Source organism: Sceloporus undulatus, chromosome 1 (genome assembly GCF_019175285.1).
Source record: "Sceloporus undulatus isolate JIND9_A2432 ecotype Alabama chromosome 1, SceUnd_v1.1, whole genome shotgun sequence".
Classification (NCBI taxonomy): Eukaryota; Metazoa; Chordata; class Lepidosauria; order Squamata; family Phrynosomatidae; genus Sceloporus; species Sceloporus undulatus.
This window is the reverse complement of record NC_056522.1, coordinates 169359772-169387294: the sequence shown is the minus strand read 5'-3', so window position 1 is coordinate 169387294 and position 27523 is coordinate 169359772. Positions and strand designations below refer to the sequence as shown.

General features: G+C 38.0%; 1 protein-coding gene across 5 annotated transcripts in view; it reads left to right on the top strand.

Annotated features, from left to right (window-relative positions):
* Window positions 1-26705, top strand: part of ADARB1 (adenosine deaminase RNA specific B1) — an 82355-nt gene extending 55650 nt beyond the window's left edge. For all 5 annotated transcript variants that reach the window (XM_042471285.1, XM_042471317.1, XM_042471274.1 and 2 more), the window contains 5 exons: window positions 7764-7912; window positions 8547-8715; window positions 16859-17037; window positions 22034-22212; window positions 23420-26705. In XM_042471285.1, coding sequence (XP_042327219.1) covers window positions 7764-7912; window positions 8547-8715; window positions 16859-17037; window positions 22034-22212; window positions 23420-23596 — 853 coding nt within the window. In that variant the 3' untranslated portion in view covers window positions 23597-26705. The remainder of the gene's footprint in view (window positions 1-7763; window positions 7913-8546; window positions 8716-16858; window positions 17038-22033; window positions 22213-23419) is intronic.
* The last annotated feature ends 818 nt before the right edge of the window (window positions 26706-27523 follow it).

Sequence of the window (27523 nt, the reverse complement as noted above, 5' to 3'; positions counted from 1 at the left end):
CCTACTGTGTTGTCCAGGTGCCATTTTGGTGCGCGAATGTTCACACACCATGCATGCTGATGATGTGCCTCGTGCACCGCATCCAAATGGCGCGGTGCACAAGGGACGTCACCGCGCTGCTCCAGGGTGCTAATGGCACTTCAGCAGTGGCAGAGAAAGGAGCAGTGTTTTGCGGCTCCTTTTTCCGGATGCATCATTGTTGCGACATGTGGTTGCCACAGCAACATTCCGCAGGAGAAAGGGTTGGTGTCTCGCCACCCCTTTCTGCCCAACTGTATCCCCCCTAAGTCTTTCAAACTTTTAGAATAGGGAAAAACCCATACAGAAACTGGGAAATAACCAAATGATGATGTCAAGGGTAATGGTGTGTGGCCATTTGGAGAACCGCAAAGGACTGGAGTAGGATCCTTGGGTGATGAACCCCAGATCCTGAGATTTCTTGCCTCTAATGTAAACCTGCAAGCTTACCTGAATTTCCCCAACTGTTTACTTTCAAGTGACTCCCCTGTATATCCCAGAAATAGCCTTTAAACATGTACACTTTTACTGAAATTTTTACTGAAGTCAAAGGGACTGATTTCCTGTAATGGAGATAGCAAAAATAATAGTCTTATACAAACTGGAAAGGGATAGCACTCTAGCTGAGACTTTCTAAAATCTCAAAGGTAAAAATATTTACATCCGTAATACCCTTTATGATGCTCAAAAGTAGAAGGAACTGGAAACAACCAGTGAAAACTTGTGCAAGAAAGTGACTCACAGGATGTATAAAATGGTTTTATTCTTACAATTAGCCAAATGTGTTTTGGCCTAGAAATATTTTCTGGCCTTCTTTGGGGGCTGTTAAAAGAAAGGAAATGGAATGTGAGCAATACATATGTATTCATAATTAAAAGCAAAGCATATACTGAAGAAGTAAAAACATATCAGTGCTTTTATGGCCCATACTAAACTGCATATATAGTCATCCCTCTGTTTCCATGGATTCCGCATCCCCAAATTCAACCAACCATAGTTCAAAAAAATTAACTTAAGAAACTCCCAAAAGGAAACCTTGATTTTGCCATTTTATATAAGGGACATCATTTTACTACACCTTTATATATCATGGTTTTTGGTATCCACATGCAAGCAGAGAGGTCCTGCAGCCATACCCCCTTGGATACTTAGGGCCTACAGTAAAAGACAATAATTAAGAAATAATATATTGAACAGATGGGCTGCATACAGGAATTTGAAAGTCAGCTTGCAGAAATTGTAACAAAAAATTCTTCCAAAAGTTTATGCTTGGGAACTACCATATATACCCATGTATAAGTCGGCCTCATGTATAAGCCAACTGAAGGTTTTAGGGTCAAAATCATAGATTTTGATAAGACCTGTGGATAAGTCAAGGGTAAATCATAGGGGCATGTAACAAAGGATGTAAAGGGGGAAACACCATGTCCCTCCCTCCTTCTCCTTCTTTGGACCTCTCCTGACCATCTAACACCCCTTCCTTGGTACTGGAGAAGAAGGTGTTAACATCGGATTGAAAAGGAAAAGAAGTGGAGTTAAATGGGGTGTTTGTCTGGTGGTGAGAGAAGAGTTTAACATCAGATTCGGAAGGGAAGGGAGTTAAATAGGATGTTTTTTTGGTGGGAAGAGAAGGGTTTAACGTTGGATTGGGAAGTGGAGGGAAATGGGGTGTTAGGTGGGCAGAGAGAGCCAGAGGAGGAGGAGGAGGGGGAGAAGTTTTAACATCGGATTGAGAAGGGAATCAACTCTTTCACACACAGAGACACACACACTCCTGCCTATGCAGCTCTTTCAGAAATCACTGCCAAGGTACATAGGGTGGTGCTTCTTTCAGGACCTTTCTAAACTATGCTACTGTATTGACTGGTATATAAGTCAACCCAGGATTTTAGGGTTAATTTTTGGACATAATTTTTTTGGCTTATAGTTGACTATATACAGTAATAGTTATCTGAGTAGGTGGCAAGGCATCATATTTTTGCAATTTTTTTCTTCCTGTTTGACTTAGGGCTCAAACAGACAGGCCAAAATAAAGCTGCTTCGGGCCTCTTTGGAGGTATGCTGTTTAAATTACACACACATCTTAAAAGACCAGAAGCTGTACCAAAGCTGTGATCTAGCCTTTCTTAAGCATATAGTGAACTTTAGTCTATAAAACCTTAGGCCATCATACATTTGCTCAAGTGAAATCCAGTCTCCCATTCCATTTGTAAATGGTTTTTGAGAAAGCAGATGTGTGTACTAATATTAGAGAAGGAAAAGTGATTTTGTCCAGTTTTCTCTGTCATTCCCATTCACTTGTAACTGGTGCCCATTTATTGTGGAGCAAGAGGTTCAGGGCAGAGCCACAAACTTGGACTAGGTGCAGACACAAACTGAATCTTGTATGTTAATGGCAAAGTCAGCATGGAAAGTTCAAAGCAGAAGGCTCTGTGTGTGTGTGTATGCACACATGCATCTCATTTGCACCAAGACAAGAGGGCACACACAACACAGTCACAAGTCATATACATTCATAACCAATATCTTCCATGTGAGTACAATGGATAGTCACAGTAACATTGAGGGGACATGGGGCCCAATGCTTTTCAAGACCAGCTAAAGCTCAAGCATGACTGCAGGCCCCAGGCATATCTGACCAGGGATCTTCGTATCAGCCATTCTGTGTGACATCTCCTAAGGTTGGATGGAAGAAAGGTCACCTGTATCTGCTTCTACTACAGGTTTCCCCTCCCTTGTCTTTGTCCCATTGTCCATCCCGGGCTTTCCTCCCCCCTCCCCCAATTCTAACTCTACCCTGATGCTCCCTCTTCCCTTTCATATCTGCCACAGGAGGGGGCCAGCCCTGCTTGGCATCCATCCCCCCATATTATAGCACAAAATAACTAATTTGAGCTCACAAAATACAAACAGCAGTCCTTTGAAATCACAGTTGTCTACTTCAGCAGCAACCCATTAATCGAAAGAACAACTTAGGCAACTTAGTCTCAACGTCATGAGTGCAAACCAGAAGGTTATGACAGTGTCTCCCACTCATACAGCTCTAAAATAGTCCATTAAAACTGTTTATATCTCTCACACATGTTTTCTTCATGCATTCCTGTATCTCTCCCCCCCTCCACATGTGCAGAGGTGCGTAGCACACCTTTGTTTTCTGAGTTGTGAGACACCTTCACAGACAGCACATCGTCCCCAGCATGTGCTGTCTGTGTTGCTGTCTGGTATATACTCCAACACATATATGCACTTTCCAGGGCATCCCCTTCACCTTCGAGAATGAGGACTGAAGAAGTTTCAGCAGGGAAAGGAAGGGGAAATTTGGAAATCATCAAATGATCTGTCCTAAACTGTGATAAAATAATCATATAGGGTGATGTTGGTAGCCAACTGTCAGTTAGATGGATAGGGGAGGTTAACAAAGAATTCTTTACTTCCACATAAATTGTCCATGGGTGTCCAAGTGCCACATCTTTGAAGATTGGATATACTTCTTGGAGTTTTAACACATTGTTTTATACTTCACTTTCATACTCAAGAAATTGACCAAATCCATAATACGTTAATGCTTGAGCCCCAGCTGTTAGAGAGAGCCTCTCCCTCCTTCCGTTTTCTAACTGCCATTGCTCTGACCTCTGAGGGAGAGAAGAGCAGACAGGCACAGTTCCTTTGTGCCTGTATGCCAGCAGCTGTTGACGTCCCTCCCTGACCCAGGGTGACCCTGTGGATGAGACATCTTCGAAACTCCCTGTCCTCCACTTTTCTCCTTAGTTCCTCTAAGCTCATATCTGTGGCCTCTTTAATAGAGTCCATCCATCTAGCATGTGGCCTTCCTCTCTTTCTACTTCTCTCCACCTTTCCCAGCATTATTTTTCCCCCAATAAATCATGCCTTCTCATATGTGGCCAAAATATGACAATCTCAGTTTAGTCATCTTGACTTCCAGGGAGATTTCTGGCTTGATCTGTTCTGGGACCCATTTGTTTGTCTTTTTGACTGCCCATGGTATCCTCAGCACTCTTTTCCAGCACCACATCTCGCTTTTTTTTTATTAAAATCTTCATAAAACATAGATACTTATACATAAAACAACTAAAATACATATCTCAAATGACTTGATTTACTTCCTATTTTCCTTCTTAACTATCCAGCTCTCATATCCATTTTGAGATCATGCAGCCAACAGGAGAACAGCTTAACCCCCATTCCCTACTGCTATCCCCTTTTCTCGTGTGTTCTGTCTTATTTCAGTTGTAATCCTGAAAGATGGGGTCTGACAAATTAGCTATTTGTAAGGCCATCAAAACTTTTTGGCTGAAGGGCAGGGTATAAATATTCTAAATAAATATTATTAAAGGTCATGAAAAACATGGAGAAAAGATACAATATGAATGGTTAAGAAAATGTTTATTTGCTTTCTGAAGACTAAGATGATTGTAAGGTTACTTTAAAAAAATAGAGCTAGTTGGCTCTGGGCATCTACCATAGATGTTTTGCATTACTAGTAAAAATATGGATCTTCCTGATTGGTGGTGGCGGTTGTTGTGTGCCTTCAGATTGTTTCTGACTTATGATGACCCTATCATGGAGTTTTCTTGGCAAGTTTCTTCAGATGGGGTTTGCCATTGCCATGCTTTGAGGCTGAGAAAGTGTAATTTGTCCAAGGTGACGCAATGAGTTTCCATGGTTGAGCCAGGAGTCCTGTGCTCAAACCACTCCACCACACTGGTCAATTCTGATTGGTAGGGGACATGCAAAATCCTCATGTCATTACTTACAGGCAAAGTAGCCCATTGGGATGTCTTTCCTGGAAGCCTTTCCCCATGTCTTTGCAGGGAAACATGCCATAGGTATGCAGTGGACAGGAATATGCACTTAAACCAGCTAGCATTAAGATACTGGATTCCTTACTGGGAGAAAACAGAACAAGGCTGTGTGTTGCTATACAAATCAAGAGGTGTATCAGGGTGGTAATCATCAGTACAAATATAGTCTGTGTGTGTCCCATTGTCTTTCTCGCCCATTCATTAAATTTGCTGCTGCCTTCATCCCCTGAAAATCTATTCCAGGGAATTGAAGGACTTTCTGGAATACTTTACTTTAGAAGGTGTTGCGGAGTAGGGGGCCTTAGAAGGAAAGGGGTGTTGAAAGAAAATAGCTTCCCTTTCTTTTACCTTAGCAGAGGCATCTGCTGAACCACAGACCGTTCCATGAATGGAACAGCAGCACTGGATTCCCCCATTACTTCTTAAGGTACCACAAGAATCTTTGCTGTTTTTGCTACATTAAACATAATAGGACTGTCCCTCAGGAAACTGTCTGAAGCATGTTACCCCGTTGCTTTCATAGATTCCCATATTTGGGAAAAGTACCCTTCATAGTAATCTGAAGACAGATCCTATCTTGCTTAGAAGATGTTGCCTCTTGTAATTTTAGCCCTTCTATTGTTTTTAACTGTCTTATCTAAATGTTAAAGAAAGATAGTATGAACTACTTTTAAGATGATAATATGCTGCAAAATAAATTCTGACTTATCAAGAAACATTGCTTCGGTAATACACAGTGGGGTAAGCATTATGGGAAAATCTTTGTGTTCTTCTGTTGAACCATCCAGAGGAACTGTGCAAGAGTTTTTGATTAGGCTGATTTGGCTTTTTATTGATAATTGATTATTGATTAAAATTACTTCCAGATAAAAATTTGGAAAGTTCCCATATTTTAGAAACAAATTACAACAAAAAGTTAGAAATTGAAGGACATGAGGTAAAAATTTTAAGGCAATTCCAACTGAAATACTGAAGAAAAGAAAAAAAAACCTATCTAATCTTGACAGAACATTTAAGACAAAAAAAATTAAATACAAATGGGAAAAGGCAGAAAGAATCTCTTTCACAATAAGGAAAAAGAGCTATTTGATAAACACAGAGAAAAGATTTTCTAATTAACCATAAAGATGAACAAGGATCACAAAAAAGAAAAGAAAAGAAAGATGGAGCCAGAGAAAGGGAAAAGGAAAGTAAGATTACAAGGATGAAAACAAGATCAGAAAGAAAAAAATAAACCTGATAAAATGGGTGTAGAAAAAGAAAGTCCAGAGGTCCAGAAAGTACAGACGTCTGAAGAAGAAGAAAGAGAGTGGTGAAGGTATAAAGCCTGCTCTTCCTTACCAAAACAACTCCAAGGCAGCCCCAGTGGAGAAAGACCTCCTGGCTCCAGCTGTGTGTGAGAGAGAATGGTGAAGGGCAGGACCCAATGTGACTTCCAAAGACAACAAAAATGTTTACATTTTTTTAAAAAAGACCACCTGAAGCCCAGTGGACCTGAGGCAGCTAATTGGGAGACGCCCTCGGAGAGTGGCACCTTTAAAATGCCAGCTCCTGGGCCCCCTCCCCGGACCACCTGGCTACATTGCCCCAGAGAAGGATGTGGAGGAGAGCAGCAGAATATTTTATGCCAGCTCCAATGCACCTGACACCTGGCTGCACCAGCCTAGAGAATAACTATTTTAGACATGTAATTGTTAATAGATTGTTGCTAGGAGAGAGTTGGGGATTGTTGTTTAGATTATTATGCTATATGTTTGCTGTGATGTAATTTGTGTGGTGTACTTTGTATTTTGCTCCCTTTGCTTTGCAATCCGCCATGATTCTGCAAGGAAAAGGCGGAATATAAATAAATCATATTATTATTATTATTATTATTATTAAAGATAAGGGTTAAAATAAGGTAAGGGACTGGAATGGTGTCTGGGACCCAGATATAGATAAATCAACTAAAAGGGGGGGGGTGGAGGGAAACTTCCTATGGTAGCATTTGATTTATTGGAAAACCTTAATTTGTTAGATATATGGATATCACTACACGGGTCAACTATACGTTCTACTCAGAAAGATTTAAATCCTGATCAAGGATTGACATGTGTATATCAAAATCTCTATGCAAAGAAATAAAAAAGCAGAAATATTATCTGACCATAACCCAATCACCTTGATATTTAATCCAAGAAAAAAGGGGAAAAAAAAAGAATATTCATGGAAATTGAAAGCTTCCATCAGTTAATAGTGGTATCACAGCATACGTAGTTCATTAAAAATGAAAAATTTAAGATAGTTTGAATACTCATGTGTTTCAATTTCTTAAATAGGTATCTTCATTTTGTATATTTTAATTAATCTGAAAATTTTATTTGTAGGTCGTCATTTAGATTATGCACTCTTGTTGTTGTTGTTTTTTACTGAGCCCGTGAAGATCATAATGAGATGGTACCTTAGTCCAATATTAAAACTTCCTTCTGTTGAAAATGAAAATGTCATCCAGTTGATGTCTTACTCTATTTTCTGTGTTCATTCGCTTTGATCTCCTTTGGAAAAGCGGGCTATAAATAAACAGTATTATTATTATTATCATTATTATTATTATTCATCAAGCCTTTCACTATCTTGTGTACTTAATTCTTGCTTTTTGTGTTTTTGTCCTTTTCTTCTTTGTTGAGAATGGTTGCTAAGTGCTGTACAGTATTTAGAATTAGAAAAAATATTTCTGCACAAACATCCAACTATGTGGGAGGGAAGGTGATCATTAGGCCTCTAAATTAATTAGGCCTTTTAATAGGCTCACAACAATAAAGCAGATAACACTTGGTCTCAGCATCTTAAATCCTGTTGTGCTAATTATTGGTTCTTACTTTATATATATTTTTTCTTTTTAAAAAAGCTCCCTGTCAAATAATATTTCTCTCTTTGTTCCAGTAATAAGGAAGATCAACAAAAACTTATTTTTATCAAGTCAGAACAAGGTGGCTTTAAATTGAAGGAAAATGTACAGTTTCATCTCTATATCAGCACCTCTCCTTGTGGCGATGCTCGGATTTTTTCACCACACGAAGCAGCCCAAGAGGGTAGGATCCATTTTCCTTACCAGTGAAGATGTCTGAGATATAAAAATGATAGTGATCACTTCAGTAGTTTATACAAATCTGCTTTTCCTTTTTTAAAAAAACCTTAAATGAGAGCCGGACTTTATAGAAAGATAGGTATCACTTATAGTCCTTTAATGGGTGATAAAAATTGTGTAGGAATGAATGTGTTATGCATATGTAGATCATAATCTGTAGCCATGTACACTATGTACATGGTAACTTGTGCTGGTGTATTCATTCCTGCATGACAGTGATTTCTTGTAGCTCTATCTTTGCTTATAGGCCTCTTTGGAAAAATTTAAAGTGCAATTTTCTTTTAAACAAGTTAGAGTTTGTCTCAGAGAGGAATTATAGAATGTGTAATGGAAGAATTAGCAAACAAGTCTCAGATGTGAATTTGTATGGATGAGATGTTTGTGAAGTTTCTTAATGCACACGACTGCTCTCCTAATTCCTCTCACCTCTCTGTTATTTCTGCCGCTCTCGTGTGCCTATCTCCTGTGAGTAGCAGAAAACAGTAATAAACTTTCATAGAAAGCATAGTCACCACCATCGCCATTAGTACTCATCTTCCATTTTATGATCAGTAATGTTGGCCACTTCTGTCACTTAGATCAGGGAGACAGACATCCCAATCGAAAAGCAAGGGGGCAGCTACGGACGAAAATTGAATCTGGGGAAGGAACAATCCCTGTCAGATCTACAGCTACTATCCAGACTTGGGATGGAGTACTGCAGGGAGAGAGATTGCTTACTATGTCATGCAGCGATAAAATAGCCCGGTAAGCTGTTTCTCTTCTGCTGAACTGACAGCTTTTGCACACTGCTGGATCCTAGATGATTGAGATTCTCAATTAATTCTGTTTGTACTGGTTTCTGCTGAATGGTTTACCCCTGGTAAGTTGAATGGCATAGTGCATTTGTTCATTTGAACATATTATTTCCTTTTTGTAATGCAGGTGGCAGTGAGTGTAATATTTTTCAGTTGTACATATGCAAATTAGGAAAATTCAATTTAAAAAACCAAACTAAACCAAATACCCAGTTTTAGTGCTAGTGTTCATAATAACTTTTTAGCAGGAAATGTGAGACTTGCATGCAAAACACATTGTCCACCACTGTATACCATTTATTTCAGCAAATCTTAAACTATTAGTAATCCCCAAGCTGCTGTATAAATTCAGGAGGGTTTATAGAGCCGTTCTTGGGTGTGAATGGAATGGAGACATTCAGAAGCTGCTTCTTTCTCTAAGATGTAAAAAGCTAGCTGCATGTACAGTCCTTTCTAGCTTTAAAAATGACATATATGTTTTATTCTGTACAAAGAGAAAGATGTGATATTAAATAAATAAATAAATAAATTACCCCACCCCACCCCCAACTTTTCCATGTTTTGTTGTGTTACAGCTTGGAAATGAAATGGATTAGGTTCGCATTGTTACCATTTGATGCACCAAATATATTCAACACTATCCAAAATATTTTTTTTTTGTGGCAGAAAAGCTACACCAAAACAAACAAGTATTATTGGGTGTACTCCCTCAGTCGACAGAAGTACCTTTGACAGCAATTGAGCAGCAAGTCTCGTTGAGTAGGCTTCTATCAGCTTTGTGCATCTGGATCTTACCATTTTTGACCATGTCTCTTGCCAAAATTGCCCCAGCTCTGTCAGGTTGGTGAAAGGTAATTTATAAGTCTTGCCACAGATTCTCAGCTGGATTGAAGTCTGTCTGGGCTTTGATTGAAACATCCAAGGCATTCAGGCTCTTGTTTTTAAATCACCGAAGTGCTATTTTGGCTTGAGTGTTTAGGGTCATCATCCTGCTCAAAGATGAACCTCTAATCCAGTCCCATGTCTATTACAGACTGAAAAAAAATTCCTCTAGAACTGCCTTACATTTCGCGCCCACTGTCTTGCCCTCAATTCAGACCATTTTCCTAGTCATTGCCAAGGAGAAGCATCCCCATACCATGATGCTGCCACCACTGTGCTTCACTATGGGGCTGATGTTCTCAGGGCAGTAAGCACTGTTGCATTTGTATCACATGTAGCATTTTGTGGCAAGGCCAGCATTTCAGTTTTGGCCTCATGATACTGGAGAACTTTCCCCACATGTTTGTTCTGTCTCTTCCTTGCCATTTTGCAAACAGGCTGTGATATGGTTTTGTTTCTGCAATGGCAATTATCACTTCTTCTTGCTGTGTGCCTTCAAGTCATTTCTGACTTATGACAACCCTGTCATAGGGTATTCTTGGCAGGTTTCTTCAGAGGGGGTTTGCCATTGGCATCCTCTGAGGCTGAGAGAGTGTGACTTGCCCAAAGTCACCTAGTAAGTTTACATGGCTGAGCTGGGATTTGAACCCTGTTCTCCAGAGTCTTAGTCCAATGCACAAACCACTATACCACACTGGCTTTCTCAACTATCACTCTTGCACAAGTTGGGCTCTGTTAGACACAACTGTTGTACATGTATGTATGAACATACAAAAATCTAATGCCTGCTTTTTGATTTCAGGGTATGATCCATCAGTTAAGTGAAATGTGTCCTCACCCCTCTATAAAATAGACTTCTGCATCACATTAAATATAGCCTCAAGATTTTAAAACTCAGACTGGTTTGTTGGTTTTATTTGTATCCCACTTTTTCTCCCATATGTCAGCCAAAGTGGTTTACGGTATAAGTTAAAGCAAAATATAGTTAAAACAATATACAGTATGTTATTAAAGTTAAAAACCCATTAAGTAAAGAATCTGATTAAAACATTAATTTCAAACAATTAAAAACAGATAATATGTGTTTTAACCATAATACAAAATGGTTATTATGATCTTTTTGGGCTGGTGCTTTATGGAGAGAATATTGCACAGTTGAGGGTCTGCATCTGAGAAACCTGTCTCTTTTGTTGATGTTAGGCATGCTTGTGATGTTCTGGACTTATGTAGAAAATGCTGTTGTAGTTTTAGGTAAGCTAAAGTAAAATATCATTTTGTATGTAATGTGTAGTCTTTGTTTTAAGGTAAGGGTCTGTTGGGATGGGCGAGGGAACTGAATATTGGGAATGACTGGTGATTGGCTGGATGCTTGAATGGATTTTTAAAATGTAACAGAAGAAGGTCCTCACATCATTGGCAGAGGTGGGGATAAAGTAGAAACCCTCACAGTTAGTAGCAGTGGTGGGATTTTTGAAAGCAACACAAAATTGATGGTAGTGCTTGGGATAAGAGGAGGCGCACAAGTGCTCTGGGTAGATGGAGAAGAGACTCCCTTGGTGATCTTAAAATTATGTTCTGGTGTTGGATGAGGAGGCTTAAATAAATATCCAGATCTTGTCTAATCTTGGAAACTAAGCAGGGTCAGCTCTGGTTTGTACTTGGATGGAGACTGCCAATGAATACCAGGTGCTGTAAGCTATATTCCAAAGGAAAGAACTGGCAAAAACATTCCGGAGTCTCCCTTACCTAGGAAAATCTTATGAAATTCATGGAGTTGCGATATGTGGACTGGCAACTTGAACACACACACACAAACATAGGATGATGATAGAGAATCTCCTGCAGATATTTGGAGCCCAAGCCAATTAAGACTTTAAAGCATGGTTAGGAGTCACGGGGCTTGCAGATCTTGGTTTAGAGCAGCCAGAATCCTTCACTATTGACTATTCTGGCTAGGAGTGTTGTGACATGTAGTCCAACAGCATGTACAGAACAACATATAAATCCTATGCGTATGTTAAAGGTAAGCACCACAGCACTGAGTTGGGTTTGGAAACAAAGAAGCAGCCTATGCAGCTGTTTCAGAACTGATGCAGTATGAATTCCACCTTCTTCACTCAATGCTTCTCTGAGTGTCATTCCAGCACCAACTGAAGTGTTTTCTTTCATTTGCTTTTATGCTGCTTTGTATTTGTTTCATCTTTGTGGATTGCATCTGTGCTGCTTTTAAAATTATCTTTGTTTTTTCATGTTCCTGTTTAAAATTGCTTTTATCATAATGCCAGTTCCTTGTAATCTGGCCTGAAAAGTTGTTGAAGGGAAGGATAAAAATCTATATACCACACTACACAAATAAATATATTAGATCTCAGATTTATCAGCCTTTTCTGTTTTTGCAGGTTTTGGAGCACTTAAACAGTGCTGCAGATGAACTGCTTCTTTGATGTTTTTTTATTATATTTTCCAATCTGGTTTTCAATTGCATATGCCCATTATGCCCACTAAATATGTAGGCAGTCACAACCTCCCACCAATCCTGAATTTAGGCGGTAAAGCAGAAAAAAGGAGGAAGCAAAGTTTTTATACACACACACACACAAATATTGGACATACAACATTTAACACATATTTACCCATACCCCTTATAAACCTAACAAATTACAAACATATACTTTACATACATCCAAAAGATACTTTAATCTAACTTTACATCTCCATATACCTTATATGTTTACTCTTACCATAAAACCAAACACATATCTCTTCTTTAGAGAGAACCACACACGAATCTTTCAATTGATAAAGCTTATATATTTTCTATCTCTTTTTGTACTATTGATGTTATATTTAATAGATACATTTCTGGTTTCATGTAAAAAAATACTCCAAGTATTTTTGTACATGCTGTATGAATCATTTCCCAATACTTCTTAGCTTTTTTACAGTTCCACCACATGTGTATATAAGATCCCTCTTTTCTCTTACATTTCCACCATTTTAAATTTAAATTCTTATCTTTATTCATTTTTGTCAACTTAAGTGGGGTCAAATTCCACATATATAGCATTTTGTAATAATTTTCCTTTAAATTCTGGCACATTGTAAATTTGTTAGTTTTTTGCCATGTTTTCTCCCAAGTTTCTAGATCTATATTACGATTTATACACTGGCTCCACTTTTCATTGGCCTGTTACAGACTGCCAAAATAAAGCTGCTTCGGGTTTCTTTGGAGGTATGCTATTTAAATGATGCATGGGTCCTAAGAGTCCGGAGGTTGCGCCAAAGCTACACGCCATTCCTAAGCACTGGAGGGCAGCTTTGGTGCAGCTTCCGGATTCTTTGGATGCATGCATCATTTAAACAGCATACCCCCAAAGAGACCCGAAGCAACTTTATTTTGGCAGTCTATAACAGGCCATTGTTTCCTTTACTATTTCTTGTTCCAATTCTCTTTCTAATAATAATTCATAAAATTTTGAAATACTTTTCTTTGTCTCTCCAAAAATTATATTTTCTAACTTTTTCGGACTCTCTTCTACTCCTATATTCTGTAGCTCTTTTTTTGCTATTCCAATTAATTGTCTATATCTAAACCAGTGTATTTCTACGCCTGCATTCTCCATTTCTTCTCTTGGTTTTACCTTTATTCGATCTTCCCCTTCTTTTGTTATCTTAACTAAATCTTTGAAAGTAATCCACTGTTTTTCTCCATCGCTAAATTTTTGCAACAAAGCTTCTTCGGGGGATACCCATAAAGGTATTTTCTGATAGAATCTTGATTTACATTTTGACCATATTTTCAACAAGCTTTTTCTAATATAGTGGTTATTAAAATCCCCTTTCTCATTCACTTTTCCAAAACAGGTGTATCCATGTCATCCAAATCTAAGGTTATCATGTTCCAAATTTAATATGCTCTCATTCTGTAGTGTACACCAATCCATGACCCAAGATAACCCACAAGCATAGTAATATAATTTCAAATCAGGCACCCCCAATCCTCCTCTTTTCTTACTGTCAATTAAGATATTCCATCTAATCCTGGGGTTTTTACCCACCCAAATAAACTTAGTCAGTTCCCTTTTCCACTCCATAAAGCACTTTTCATTAATAATTATTGGCACATTCTGAAATAAGAATAAAAATCTGGACAATATATTCATTTTAATTGCCGCTATCTTCCCAGACATTGAAAGTCTTAATTTGTTCCAATTTGCTAAATCTTTTTTTATTTCTTTCCAGACCTGGTTGTAATTATCTTCAAACAAATTTACATTTCATTTTTATATTACTATTCCCAAATATTTAACCTTGTTTTTAATTTGGAAACCAGATTTCTTTTGCAATTCTAATTCCTCTACTTTATTGAGATTTTTAGTTACTACTACAGTTTTTTCCATATTTAATCTAAATCCTGCCAATTTACCAAATTCCCTTATTTCCTTAATTAATTCTTCTACATTTTTTAGTGCGTCCTCCAAAAAAAATCACCAAGTCGTCCGTGTATGCCCCTAGCTTATAATTCTGTCCCTTTATTTTAGGTCCACAAATTTTATGGTTTTTCCTAATATTATTGTTTAAGATTTCTATAATTAGTACAAACAAAAGGGGGGACAAGGGACACCCTTGTCTAGTCCCTTTTTCTATATTAATTTCTTTTGTTTTTTTCCCCATTTATCCAAATTTGCGCTGTTTGGTCTTTATAAATGGCCTCCACCCAACCCAAAAAGTCCTTTCCTATATTTATATCTTTTAGCATCTCCACCATGAATATCCAATTGATGTTATCGAACGCCTTTTCTGCATCTAAAAAGCACAGTGCTGCTTTTTTTCCTTTATTCCTTTCATAATATTCAATAATGTCCAAGACCATCCTATGATTATTTCTAATCAATCTTTCTGGAATAAATCCATTCTAGTCGCTATGAATTCTATCTTTGAGCACTTTTTAAAAACTTTCTGCTAATATAGATGTTAATATTTTGTAGTCATTATTTAATAATGCTATTGGTCTAAAGTTAGTAGGTTCTTTTATATCTTTACTTTCTTTTGGGGTTAAAGAGATCATTGTACTGTTCCATGAATTTGGCTTGTTTTCTCTCAGTATACTGTTATATAATTTTTCCAAAGGTTTGATCAACACACTTTCCATTTTTTTATAATATGAGGCTGGTAAGCCATCCAAACCCAGAGTTTTTCCATTTTTCATTCTTCTTATACTTTCGGATATTTCCAATGGTGTTATTGGTCCATTCAATATTTCCTTCTGTATCTTTGATATTTTCTCCAATTCCAATTTTTGTAAGTATTTCTTTACTTCCTCGTGATGTTTTTCTTTTTCTGTTTTTTCTTTATAAAGATTCCCATAATATTCACCAAATATTCTTTTTAGGTCCTGTTGATTATTATATATTTTCCCTTTGTATTTAATTTCAGTTATTATTTTCCTTTCTCTTTCTCTCTTCAATTTTTGAGCTAACCATTTACTTGATTTGTTAGCACATTCAAAAAAGTTTTGTCTCCCAGCTCTTAATTTCCTCTCTATTTCTTTAGTTGTTTCCAAATCTAATTCTTTTTGTAGTAATTTGATTTCTAATTTGATTTTTTTATTTGCTGGTTCCTTTCTTAACCTTTCTTCCTTCTCTTTTATTTCCTTCAGTATATTATTTTTTTTTTCCTCTGCCATTTTTTTCTTTTCTTATTCCCATTTTCATAAACAGTCCCCTTACTACTGCCATACATGTATCCCATACAATGTTAATTTTCATTATCCCATCATCATTCTCTTTAAAAAAATACTTCAATTCTTCCTTAATTTTATTCACCTTATCTTCCTCTTTTAACAATTCCTCATTTAGTCTCCATTGAAATTCTTTTTTTCTGTCCATTATTTTTAATACTATGGGATTATGGTCTGATCTAATTCTTGGTAGAATATCCATTTCTTGTATTTTAGGTAATAGGGTGTTACTTACCATAAACATATCAATCCTTGACATGGTTTTGTGGCATTCCGAATAGTACGTATACCCCTTAGAAGTTTTTTAAAATGTATTTTTCTCCCCCTTCTTTTTGCTACTGCACTTTCAAAATTTGGTTACAGTGGTAGATGCACTTTGTAACGGTGTGTGTGTATGTTTCCCGCTTTGATCCCTCTTTTAGTCTTGGGAAAAGGGATGCGAATGTTCAGTTGCCTTTGTTGCATGTGCTGTGCAGAAGCCAGAGACAGGGTTATAAATCTTTCATAACCATATTGAAGTACACACAGCTGGAGAGTTCAGAGCTGTACAAAAACAACTTGGAGAAGGGCATATGCGCAACGTATTTGTCCATGGTGCTGTCTCCTAAAATTTCTTCAACCTGTACCTGCCTATCCAGTAGGAGTATACATCAATAGATCTCAACACATGCAGTATACCTAGATAAATTTCACTTCGAAATGCATGCAAAAAATAATAAGAGCCATGGAGGAATACTTTGTTTTCTGATGGTAGGCATGTAAACTGGCTATGTTTGCAAGTCCTTAGGTAAAACAGTGTAAGAGCAGGGAAACACAATCTTTTGGCCTAAATTGTTTGGCACAGTTTGAACTGCAGGAAAAACTGAAATGACAGAGACCTCTTTTAAATCAAAATTGGGTGTCATATGTTCTCTCCAGGTCACTGCACTCGTTGTGCAGTGTAGCAGTGGCATGCACCTTGTTTTGAAGTCAGATTACTTTCCTGCAAAAAAATGAGCAGGGAGCATTTTGCTGCTGGCTATTGAAGTTTGGTAGTGGGCTTAGGAGTGTGGCGCGAAAGCAACCTTCTCACTCCTGCTTTAAACATACTATAACGCATGAGCAGGTGGAGCCAAAAGAGTCCATCATAGAAACAAGTTCTGTTCTCTACTCTCTGTCTTATATAAATTCATCTGTGGCCTGTTACAGACTGCCAAAATAAAGCTGCTTCAGGTCTTCTTGGAGGTATGCTGTTTAAATGATGCATGAGTCCTAAGAATCCAGAAGCTGCACCAAAGCTGCCCTCCAGTGCTTAGGAATGGAGTGTGGCTTTGGTGCGACCTCCGGACTCTTAGGACCCATGCATCATTTACCTAGCTGCCTCCAAAGAGACCCAAGCCGCTTTATTTTGGCAGTCTGTAACAGGCCTGTTTGTCTGTTCTGCTGGCAAAAATTATGTATCTAATTCAAATGGTCATTTGTTTCACTTTAGATGGATGGTGCTTGGTATTCAAGGAGCATTGCTTAGCCTCTTTGTGGAGCCAATTTATTTCTCTAGCATCATCTTGGGGAGCTTATACCATGGAGATCACCTATCCAAGCAGTGTATCAGCGGATGCAGAGATAGAGGACCTACCCCATCTCTACATCTTAACAGACCTTTACTCAGTGGTAAGTATGGTGTGAAAAAAAATTGATTTTTTTGCTGACGTATTTTCAAGTCATACGCAGATTGATAGGTGTTGACTTTAGCAGCATTCAGGCTTTGTTACATTCAGCTATGATCTGAATGGATGTCCTATACCACATTCTCTGAAATATAAGCAGAACCCTCCACTCGATTATGGACAGTTATAAGGCAGGATTGCATACTACACTGTTCTTGTGGTCAAGTAAATATGTGCTCAGCATAGCAAGTCCTGATGGGGATACAGTGTGCCTGAGGCTGGCAAATAAATATTTAAGAAATTAGGTAAAAAAACTGACCCAAAACCTGGGTCAACTTATACATGGGTCAATAAGGTATTTTGCCCTCAGCCAGGCTCCCTCCGTGGGGGAAAGCCCAGCTGGGGGCACACTGGAAAGGGACGACGTCGCCCCACAGCCTGTCCCCAGCCAGGCTTCCTCTGCAGGGGAAAGCCCAGCTGGGCCACACGCTGCAAAGGGCGATTAATTGCCCCACAGCTCTCCTCAGCTGGACTGCCTCCTTAAGTCTGATCCTTGATTTATCCATGGGTCTATAAAAATGTATCATTTTGCCCCCCAAACTGACTACGACTTATCACGAGGTCACTTATAGTCAAGTTATATGGTAAATGATGATGTTCACATAGGCTAGTTCCAGGGCCAAGTCAGGCAAGTTTAGGCCTGTTGAAATTCCTAGGCATAAGATTCCTTAATACAGTCTACCCTCCCCATACACAGGGATCCGTTCCGCCCCCCCGCCCCCCACGTATGGGGAAAGAGCATATGCTCAAGCTCCATAGCAAATAATGGGGCTCATGCTTGTGGCAGGCCATGGGCGTGCAGAGCGAGTACGTGTCCCTTATTTCTGCCTGGGCTTGCCTTCCGCATGAGCCCAAAGCGCCGGAAGGCAAGCCTGCCTATAGAACGGCCAACTGTACTTCCCTTGCCTATAGCTAGTAATCTTAGTACATTTTAAAGTGAAGTTCAATATTAGAATTCAAGTTTAGATTTGTTTGATAACTGTGGGGCAGCATTAGACATTATGTATAATTTCTGACTCTTTTTAAGAGTCTTTCCAAAAAATAACACCAAGGCTCCAGTTGAAAAGAAAGACTAGCATATAGGGGATTCTTCTACTGCTTCTTTCCTGTTGAAAATAATGTCTCCCATTTGTTTGTACCCTTGGTGCCCAAAAGGTTGGGTATCTATAGGTGGGATGAGCTACGCTAGGGGTTTTGTTGTTATTTTTATTGTGCTTTGTGATTTTATTATTTTCTTTGTAACCAGCCTATTTTTGGATTGTTTAATAACTTTTAATTTAAACATTTTGTGAATGTTTAACTATGTGGTTTATATATCATCATCATCACGTTATTATTATATTATTATTATTATTTTATATTATATTATTATTATTACAGTGTTGGTGGCAACAGCAGCCTGGGTGAGCCAGTGTTTACCAGACAAAAAGCATAAGGGTAAAAGGCCATATAAATATATCCAGACTTACCTTTTAGTCTCAGTAGCTACAGAGTATACATTTTTTAAAACTTTAAAGAAAAAAACAATTACAATTACAACACTACCTGTCAATACATAGATTCATATGTCTTTAACATTATTAGAACTTTAAATATTAAAGATTTCATGAAATACATCAGTTTCAAATTTATTTTTCTGTCTTCCTTATGATTCTCTGAGTTGTATACTGTTGAAGTTACATTTTTTTTACTTCTATAACCATATATGCATTTAAAAAAGGTTTCCAATGATCTTGGAACTACAGTTATATGTACATGTTACCTCAATTAATGAAGATGTGTTCTCGGGCAAGAAACGGAAACATGGAAAGAATAGGGATAGATTTCTACACCACCAAAGAGAGAGCAGTTCAGTGTTTTTTTAGTACATTTTTATTCACAATTAACAGTGTGCACATATGAATGCATAAGTAAACAAAACCACATAATTTAGCAGTGTGTGACAGCTGGTTCACAATTTCTGTATCAGTATCAACTAAAATGGATGGAGAGAACTACCCTGCTGCCATTGGTTGCCTTTTCTTCTTGTCACCTGACTCTTGTATTCAGCTTTGGATTCAATTAGCAGGGCAGGCAGTTAGCCTACATGACTTAAATACCCAGCCCTCAAAAATCATTCATCATGGTTTGCATGATGAAAGCTCTAAGGGAAGTTGGCTCCCTTCCTGATGTTCTATGCCCCTTTTAAACAAACATTTCTAGAGACTGGAACTGCCACAGAAGCTGAGCCAAGTCTCACAAGAAATAAGATTCTAGGGGTGTGGGTTTCCATAACAGTGGTTTATGCCCTTGGTAAGTGCAGCAGGTAACTCTGTTTTTAAGCCTGATGACAACATTGTCCTTGTTCAGGTGACTGCTTGGAGAACCTCTCAACACACTGTTAGAATATTTTAGTCAGACTGTGAAACTGATCTGGCTTACATCTGAAACATTTTTATTTTTTTTGTTTATTTCAAGGATTTATATCCTACCTATCTCCCACAGTTGGATTCAAGGGGGTTGAAAACTGAAATAAAATTTTAATTTATTCTAGCTAGCCTGTAACCATTGCAGCTGCCTTTTGGGGTTCAACTTGCTGAGTCAGGAGGCTTACCTTAAAAAAGAGAGTTGTTCTGTTTGGCAAGAAATGGAACCTCAGTCCTGCCAAACCATCCCGTCCCGCAAGGTCTATTCCCCTCTGTTGTAAACCGCTCGATTCCCAGTGATTGGGCGGTATATAAATAAAACTTATTTTATATTATTTATTAAGGTGCTGAGCTGGAATAAATCCTGAAGCTACCAGAAGGAATGGTCCCAGTTTATTGAGAGCAGTACATTTTATAGAGAAGCAAAAAGTCATACCGCATCTATTTTAACTGTGCATGCCCACACTACGCATACACTATAAGTCCTTCAGCTTGTACAAGCTAGTGCTTTATCTTTGTCTACATCTTTAAAGCTTGCCATGCTGTCTAACAAAGGAAAGGGATGCAATATCAAGACATCCTTGGTTCTCACAGGCATCTGGCTACAATTCCTTAAGCAATCGCTACATTCCCTTTTTAGGGTTCAGTGATCTCAGCAGTTAACACATTTCCTCAAGCATGTGAGCCAAAGAATGGTTTCCTAAAAATAATATGATTGTTATACAGACTAAGCTTACAGTTCAAGTGATGGAATAAATGGTTAAATGGAATGAGTTGATGCAAATTTAAACAATTTACAAATGGAATATATATTAAGGGTCATTTGAGTGCCAGATTCGTTTCTTTAAAAATGAAATAGCCCTGCCTACATTTATCTGTTTGGACTTCTGTCTAGACATGGGTATCAAGATGAGGTGTGGGTTTTTGATGAGTGAGTGTACATTTATTTTAACTAGGGCTTGTTCTACACTGGAAATAATGCAATTTGACATCATGTTAACTCCCCATATCTCCATCTTACGGTATGTAGGGATTTTTGTTTGTGAAGCATGAAGGAATACTGATAAAACACTCCTAAGAGTACTCATCCACCTCTGCTTGAAAAGGAAAGTCGACCACTTTCTGATGCAGTCTGTTCCACTCCCACAGCTCTTTCAACGTTTAGCTGGAATCTCTTTCTTGTAGTTTGATTCCATTGATTTGCTGTGTATATCTTCTTTCCATAAGTTCATATAAATAGTTTTATTTTGAAGAATATTAGTTACCCTATGTAACATCATTTTTCTTCATCTAGTTATTTAACTACACTCAATATCAGATTTGTAATAGCAATAAGATGTATAAGATACTTTCCAATTGTTTTTATTTATGTGTGACTTTTGTGTTACGTATTTTTGTATTCTTTTTTTCTGTTGTGGTCTGCACATACTAGCACATATTTTCAATGATGCTGAATACTTAGAAACACATTCTTCAGGGATGAAAGTAGAATATTTATGACTTAATATCTTTGTCTCAGAACAGGAGCACTGAAGGGGAATGGGTTAGTTTTTCACATACTTTTTAAGGACTGTAAGACAACATTATTATTATTATTATATTTACCTTTATTTATAAGCACTGTAAATTTACACAGCGTGTACATACAATCTTTTAGTCAGACGGTTCCCTGCCTTCAGGCTTACAATCTAAAAAAAATCTAAAAAAATGTAGAGACAACACTTACAAGTGTCAGGTTCCAAAGCAGAAATGACAGGAGGCATTCCCCCCACAATGTACCCAAACAGCCTGGATCCTATCACTTACTGCATCTGAGTAATTCTATTATTTATGCAGCTATCTGATATCAAGCCAGCATTTGCAACATCCAGCATAAACAGTATTGAGATTATGCCAGTCAATTGTATCATACCATGCTGATGCAACCACTCTGATTTCATGTAAAGCTGCAACTGAAGTGTAAATGGAGCAGCAGAAGCAATGAGTTCACATGAATACTTTCTTTTCCCCAACCCCACAGTCCCCTGAGAAACGTTATTAAGAATACTTTATTAGGAAATTTGCACTTTCATTCTTTAAAATAGGTTTCCCGTTTAATAATAATAATAATAATAATAAGTAATATGTATGTAAACCGCTTTCCAATATCAAAGTGTACATGTCGTTAATCAAAAGAGTCTACAGTTCATAAAATACATTAAAATAGAATAAATTCAACGACAGTAAAAACATCAGATAAAACAAAGATCGACGATCTATTAAAACCAAACTGCAGAAACTGCAGTTGCTCCAATGAGCTATAATTTAAGGAGGCAACTGCTTAAAAAATCCAAAGTCCTGACTGTGTCTTGCCTTGGCCGTTTGGCACTAGAGGCTGCATGTGCCCTAGATTTGCTTTAGATCTTTGCTGAAGGGCTGCCAACAGGTGTGTGTGGCCCAAAAGAGCAACACTCTAATTTATCTGGGGATGCAGCCTTTAAAACAGTGAAAAAATTTACTTATTCTTTGAGAATGTTCTTTCTTTTTTTTGTTCAGGTATCAGCAATGCTGAAGCGCGCCAGCCAGGTAAAGCACCTAATTTCAGTGTGAACTGGACAGTAGGAGATGTTGGTCTTGAAGTTATTAATGCTACAACTGGCAAAGATGAGATGGGCCGTGCATCGCGTCTTTGTAAGCATGCCCTGTATAGCCGCTGGATGCGCATTTATGCAAAGGTACTTTTTCAAAAGTGGATGGTCCAGCACTATATGTACAAACATAACCACTGGGGCTTTGATTCTGTCTTTTACTGGGCAAGCAATTCTCTCCAGAGTTGAATGCAGAAGGACTTTGAAATCCAAGAAAGACTAGATATAGAATTGTACACTCAGAGTAGGAAGGGAGCAACAAGGCTATCTAATATTCTAGTCCAAGCCTCTGCCATGTAGGAGGAGTACACAATTAAAACATGCCTGAAAAATCCCAGTGCAACCTCTGTTTAAAGACTGCCAAAGATGTAGCATCCACCATGCACCAAGATGGAGAATCCACCCTCCACTGTCAACTCACTCTTATGATGAAAGAGTAGATGATCAAACTGAATCTGTCGTACATGGGCCACATTGTGAGAAGGCATGAATTGTGAGAAAAAACAATAATGCTAGGAAAGGTAGAAAGAGAAGAAGATTGCATACTAGATGGTTAGACTCCATTAGGTAGGTCATGGTCTTGAGTCTGCAAGACCTGAGCAGAGCAGTAGAGGATCAGAGGCTGCTTGGAGATCTCATATACAGGGTTGCCATGTGTCAAGGTAGACTTGAGGGCCACTAACAACAAACAATGTTTAGGTAGTGTCTCTTGTAATTTGAATCTTGTAATTTCTGTTGTTGTTGCAACTGTGAATCTGTTGCTGTGAATCTGTTCCCTTGTTTCAGACCAAATGTTCTCATACTTCAGCCTGGGATATAGCTATGCTGTATCCCTTTCAGGGGAAGCATATGGGATGGTAGACTTGAAAACTCCTTTCTTTCCAAACCCACCTTTATGTGCTTAAGCATAATTCAAGTAACCCCTTTGAAATTGTTCTGTTCTCAACAGCTGCCTCTAAAAGGATTCCGATTCCTTCTAGGCTCTGAATTGAGAGATACCTTGAGGGTTGTCTTTTAGCCCAGATTACTTTTGTGTATGATTTTTTTAGGCTTCAGAGCCCTACAGTTTCATCTTAAAAATGCAACTGGGAAGAGAGGAGATGGGAAATTGAGATTTTGATTGCTTTGGGCAGGTGATAAAACACAGGAAAAGAATGAAACAGCATTTTGTTTTTGTTTTTTCTTGGCAATGGTTGTATAGTTGGACAATATAAGAAATCATATACTGGAATAATAATGAATTTGCTGTGGATAACAGAAACTCTCCTTTTTCTCCTCTCTTTGCTTTTTCCAGCTTTCTGCCAACCTACGTTCACAAGTCAGTAAACCAAACATGTACCATGAAACTAAGCAGGTAGCTGCTGAATATCAAACTGCCAAAGAATGTTTGTTTAAAGCATTTTTGAAGGCGGGGCTTGGAGCCTGGGTGGAGAAACCCATTGAACAGGATCAGTTTTCCCTCACAGTCTGATCTCTGGATTGCATTTCACTTGGACAAGGGACTATAGTGGAAACAACAATGCCCAGTATCAGCACTTCACCTATACAACTATAACAGCAGCTTTTAAACCTTCTTTTTTGGTGGGGGGACTTTTGACCAATTTTTTTCTGTTGTTGTTTCACAGAAGTATTAAAACTAATAGAAGTATGAAGATACAAAAATTAGTTTGGAATCAAACAAGGTTGATTACCTTCTCAAGAACTGACGTCTGCAGGGGAAAACACAGTGCGACTCTCTTAAAATGATTCATCTGGAGAGTTTACAAATTATTTTAATACATTGTTGCCAGGTGCATGATTAATGTAAATCACATAGGATGTTACACTACAGTTTGACTATGTGGTTTGAATTTGTGTTCTTTTAGAGTCTAAAAGACAGCTAATTTATGTGCTTCTTTTAGATGTTTATTTTTTAAATTGATTAAAAATATAGGAAGGATACAGAATAGAAAACAAGCCTGGAGACTGGATAGCTAGTGTTCTCTGCTTCCTTGCTCTTTAAAAACAGCTGCTGAAAACTTTGTGTCTTTGATGTATGTATTTATTAATCTGTGATCCAATTTTTAACATGCTACTTTTTATTCTAAAGTACCTGTCGTCTCTTCCCACTTACACACATTGTGTAGTTATTTTTTTACCATTGTAAACTGGAAACAAAAAATATTTGTAATCTAACACATTTTAGACTTCAGTGTACAAAAAACAACTTAGATGTAGATGGTTTGTTTTTCACAGGAACTCTATGGAGTACAACAGTAATATTACCAGTGATGTGGCAATTTCAAACATTTGTTCATTTGTGAGGAAATACGCTGTCTTGCCAAAAAAACCAACACAAACACCACAACTCCTAAAGGTTATTCCACAGATAAAAGCAATTTTAAACTGTTGGCTCTTCTGAGTCTTAACATATTTTCAGCCAAACTGTTGTGTCCGTTTGAGGCGACATTGCCTGACATGAATTTAAAGTGTTTGAAGTTTAGTTTTGTTTGATCCTCTAGTAATAGGAGTAAATATTGAGACCATCATATTGGTTTGCATTACCTTTGATCCACAGGCATGTTTATACAGGTCTGGATCTCTCTCTGCAGAGGATCCTCTGGTCATACTCATGGCTACTGCATCCACTGCTTGTGTTGCACAGACCATTGGCTACAGAAAGGTTCACTCTAATGTGCAGTGTGTAAAGGTCATAGTGTTGTAGCTAGCTAATCTACAAAGCCAGTACTCACACGTGGCTCTCCTGTACACTGCCAGTGTTTCAGACAGTATTATCTCCACTCACTTGGCATTCCTCTGACTGGTAAGTAGGAGGTAGAGGATGACCACAGAGTTTATTAAGTGGGCAAGCATAATACCTCAGCTTCTATATAATGCCCCACCAGAGGAAGTTAGACATAAACATGAAATCTTATTAGGAAATTATTTGAGCAGTTAATCTAATTATAAACGAAAGAAGAAATTCATAGAAATTTGAGCCTGATCTTATCAGCTCCATTCCACAAAGCATGTTGTGTAGGTTTAGCAAACTGAATAATTCTCATTTGCTTAGAGCTGAATAATGCTTACATTTTGCTAAGCCAGTGGCAGGAAGTAAAGTTGTAATACTAGATGTATATCACATATATATTGGGCTCTGCTTGATGTGATGTTCATACTGAAAATATCACATCAGCTAAAAATATTTCAAATATCTGTGTGGCTATGTGTAGTAGATAGAAAAGGTAGCTAGCTCCTCACTTTTCAGTATTTTCTGGGTACTACTGCCTACATAGTATTGTGGTGATAGATGCAAAAACTATACAAAGTTATATGCATGTCCAAGAAAGTCCTATGTGTAATTGGTTTACATCTTTGTTAAAAAGGAAAGAAAAATACGTTCAGTTTTTTTTAAAAAAATGGCTAAAAGGCATGATAGCAATAAGTTAATTAATATAGACATTGATAGAATAAATCAGAGTTTTATTATATGAAAGCAAATGTATATGGCATTTTTAAACATTAATGAACAAATTCACACAGTTCTGTGGCTTAAAAGATATATGACACAAGAAACACACCCATAGTGTTGACCCCACAAATAGTCCCATTGAAGCATATTCTAGTATAGAGGATCAAGGGCGACTTATGGACCACTTTTAAGGTAAAATAGATTGTTGCTAGGACTGACAACTTATGGATTGAAACCAAATACTTCGGTAGCTGGGTATGACTTGGGCATCGAAACCTCTGGTTCATGGAGTGAAGCCCAAGATGGGGAGGGGGGTTAAGTGCCTTGGGAGGGGGCTATGGGCAAAGGTGTTTGTTTGGTAGGTTGGCGGGGGCAGAGTTTGACAGACAATCCATTGATTCTTGTTAAAATATATGTAGTTTAAAATGGGTGGTGAGAATCAGCTCAAGCAGAAAATCAATGGAATAACTTTGCCCTTTGGTTCCCTGGATGCTGGCTCAAAAGCATAACCAAAATAATAATAATAGTTGGGCTATTATTGATTGATAACCCTAATTGTGAACCTTCCTATGATTCTCGCTGTCGTGGTTTAACAGGCAAAATGCACTGAAGTGTGAAAACAGCAGAATATTGGACTGGATGGCCCTTGCGGTCTCTTCCAACTCTTATGATTCTATGAATGTGTAGCTTAGAACATGTTGCACGCTTTTCTTAGAGTGGTCAGTTTAGGACATAATGCTGAATCATATTTTTGTGTGGTGTGAATCAGCAGAATCAAGCTGTGGGCTCACCACCTGCTCTCCTATGCGTGGTTACAAGGAGATCAGAAGTATATGCTTGTTTCTTCACCCAACCAGAGTTTACTACAGGGGTGGGCAAATTGTAGTCCTCCAGATGTTCTTGGACTCCAGTTCCTATCACCCATAACCAGAATAGTTAATGGCATGAGAAGATGGACCTTGCAGTTCATGACATCTGGAGGGCCAGCCTTTGCCCACCCACTTTTTTATTGTTATATCAGAACTGAAGTAAACTGTGGTTAGTTTAAACTTTGTTTAAGGATCCTGGCTTGATAACAAATCATCCTGGTTTGATAACAGATCATAGTTCAAACTACTCATTTTTTTTTTTTTAAATCTGGACACAGCAATGAATGTTTGGTTCAAAATATTAGTTGAAATGAAATTGTTTTTTAAAAATGTTTTTAAAAAGGCATTTCCCCGATATCTATGCCATTCACATTGCACTAAGAATAATTTGGTGGTAAATCCAAAACAGTTCCTTGCCTCCTCCCTGCCAGTGTTTGGTATTAAGTTCACAGCCCATTTCTGTACCTCACAGCCCTGTACTGTCATAGGCAATAAAAATGTGACATGGCAAATTGAAATTTAATGAATGCATAATGCATTATGACTGATGCCATGGCCGTGTCACAATAAATGTCCTACGTAGATCAAAGCATGACAGTGCATGGTAGAAATAAAAATTCCAAGATAGCAACAGCTATCAGTATTCCTGTTCCATACCAGTTATTAAATGTGTTGATTTAGGCTAGCCCATTGCTCTCATTTTATTTTGAGACAGTTTCTTCTTTTGCATGCTGATATTTCTAGCTGGGATAATGTGTGTAACTGAATTATGCTGCGGCCCAGTTTATATGAATAGTGTGAGCAAAATGTTAATTTATTGTATAGTTCACTGCAACAGGACTGGGAATTAAGCACCTATATTTGTAAAGAGAAGCCAGCATGGTTTGAATGTTGGATTACAGTGGAGACCAGGGTTTGAATCCATGCTCAGCCGTAGAAACCTTCTGGGGCAAGTAACACTATCTCAGCCTCAGAGGAAGGTAATGACAAACCAACTCTGAGTGAATTAACCCAAGAAAACCTGTGGTAGGATCAACTTGAAGGCATAGAACAGCAAACCTGTAAAGAAAGGAATTCA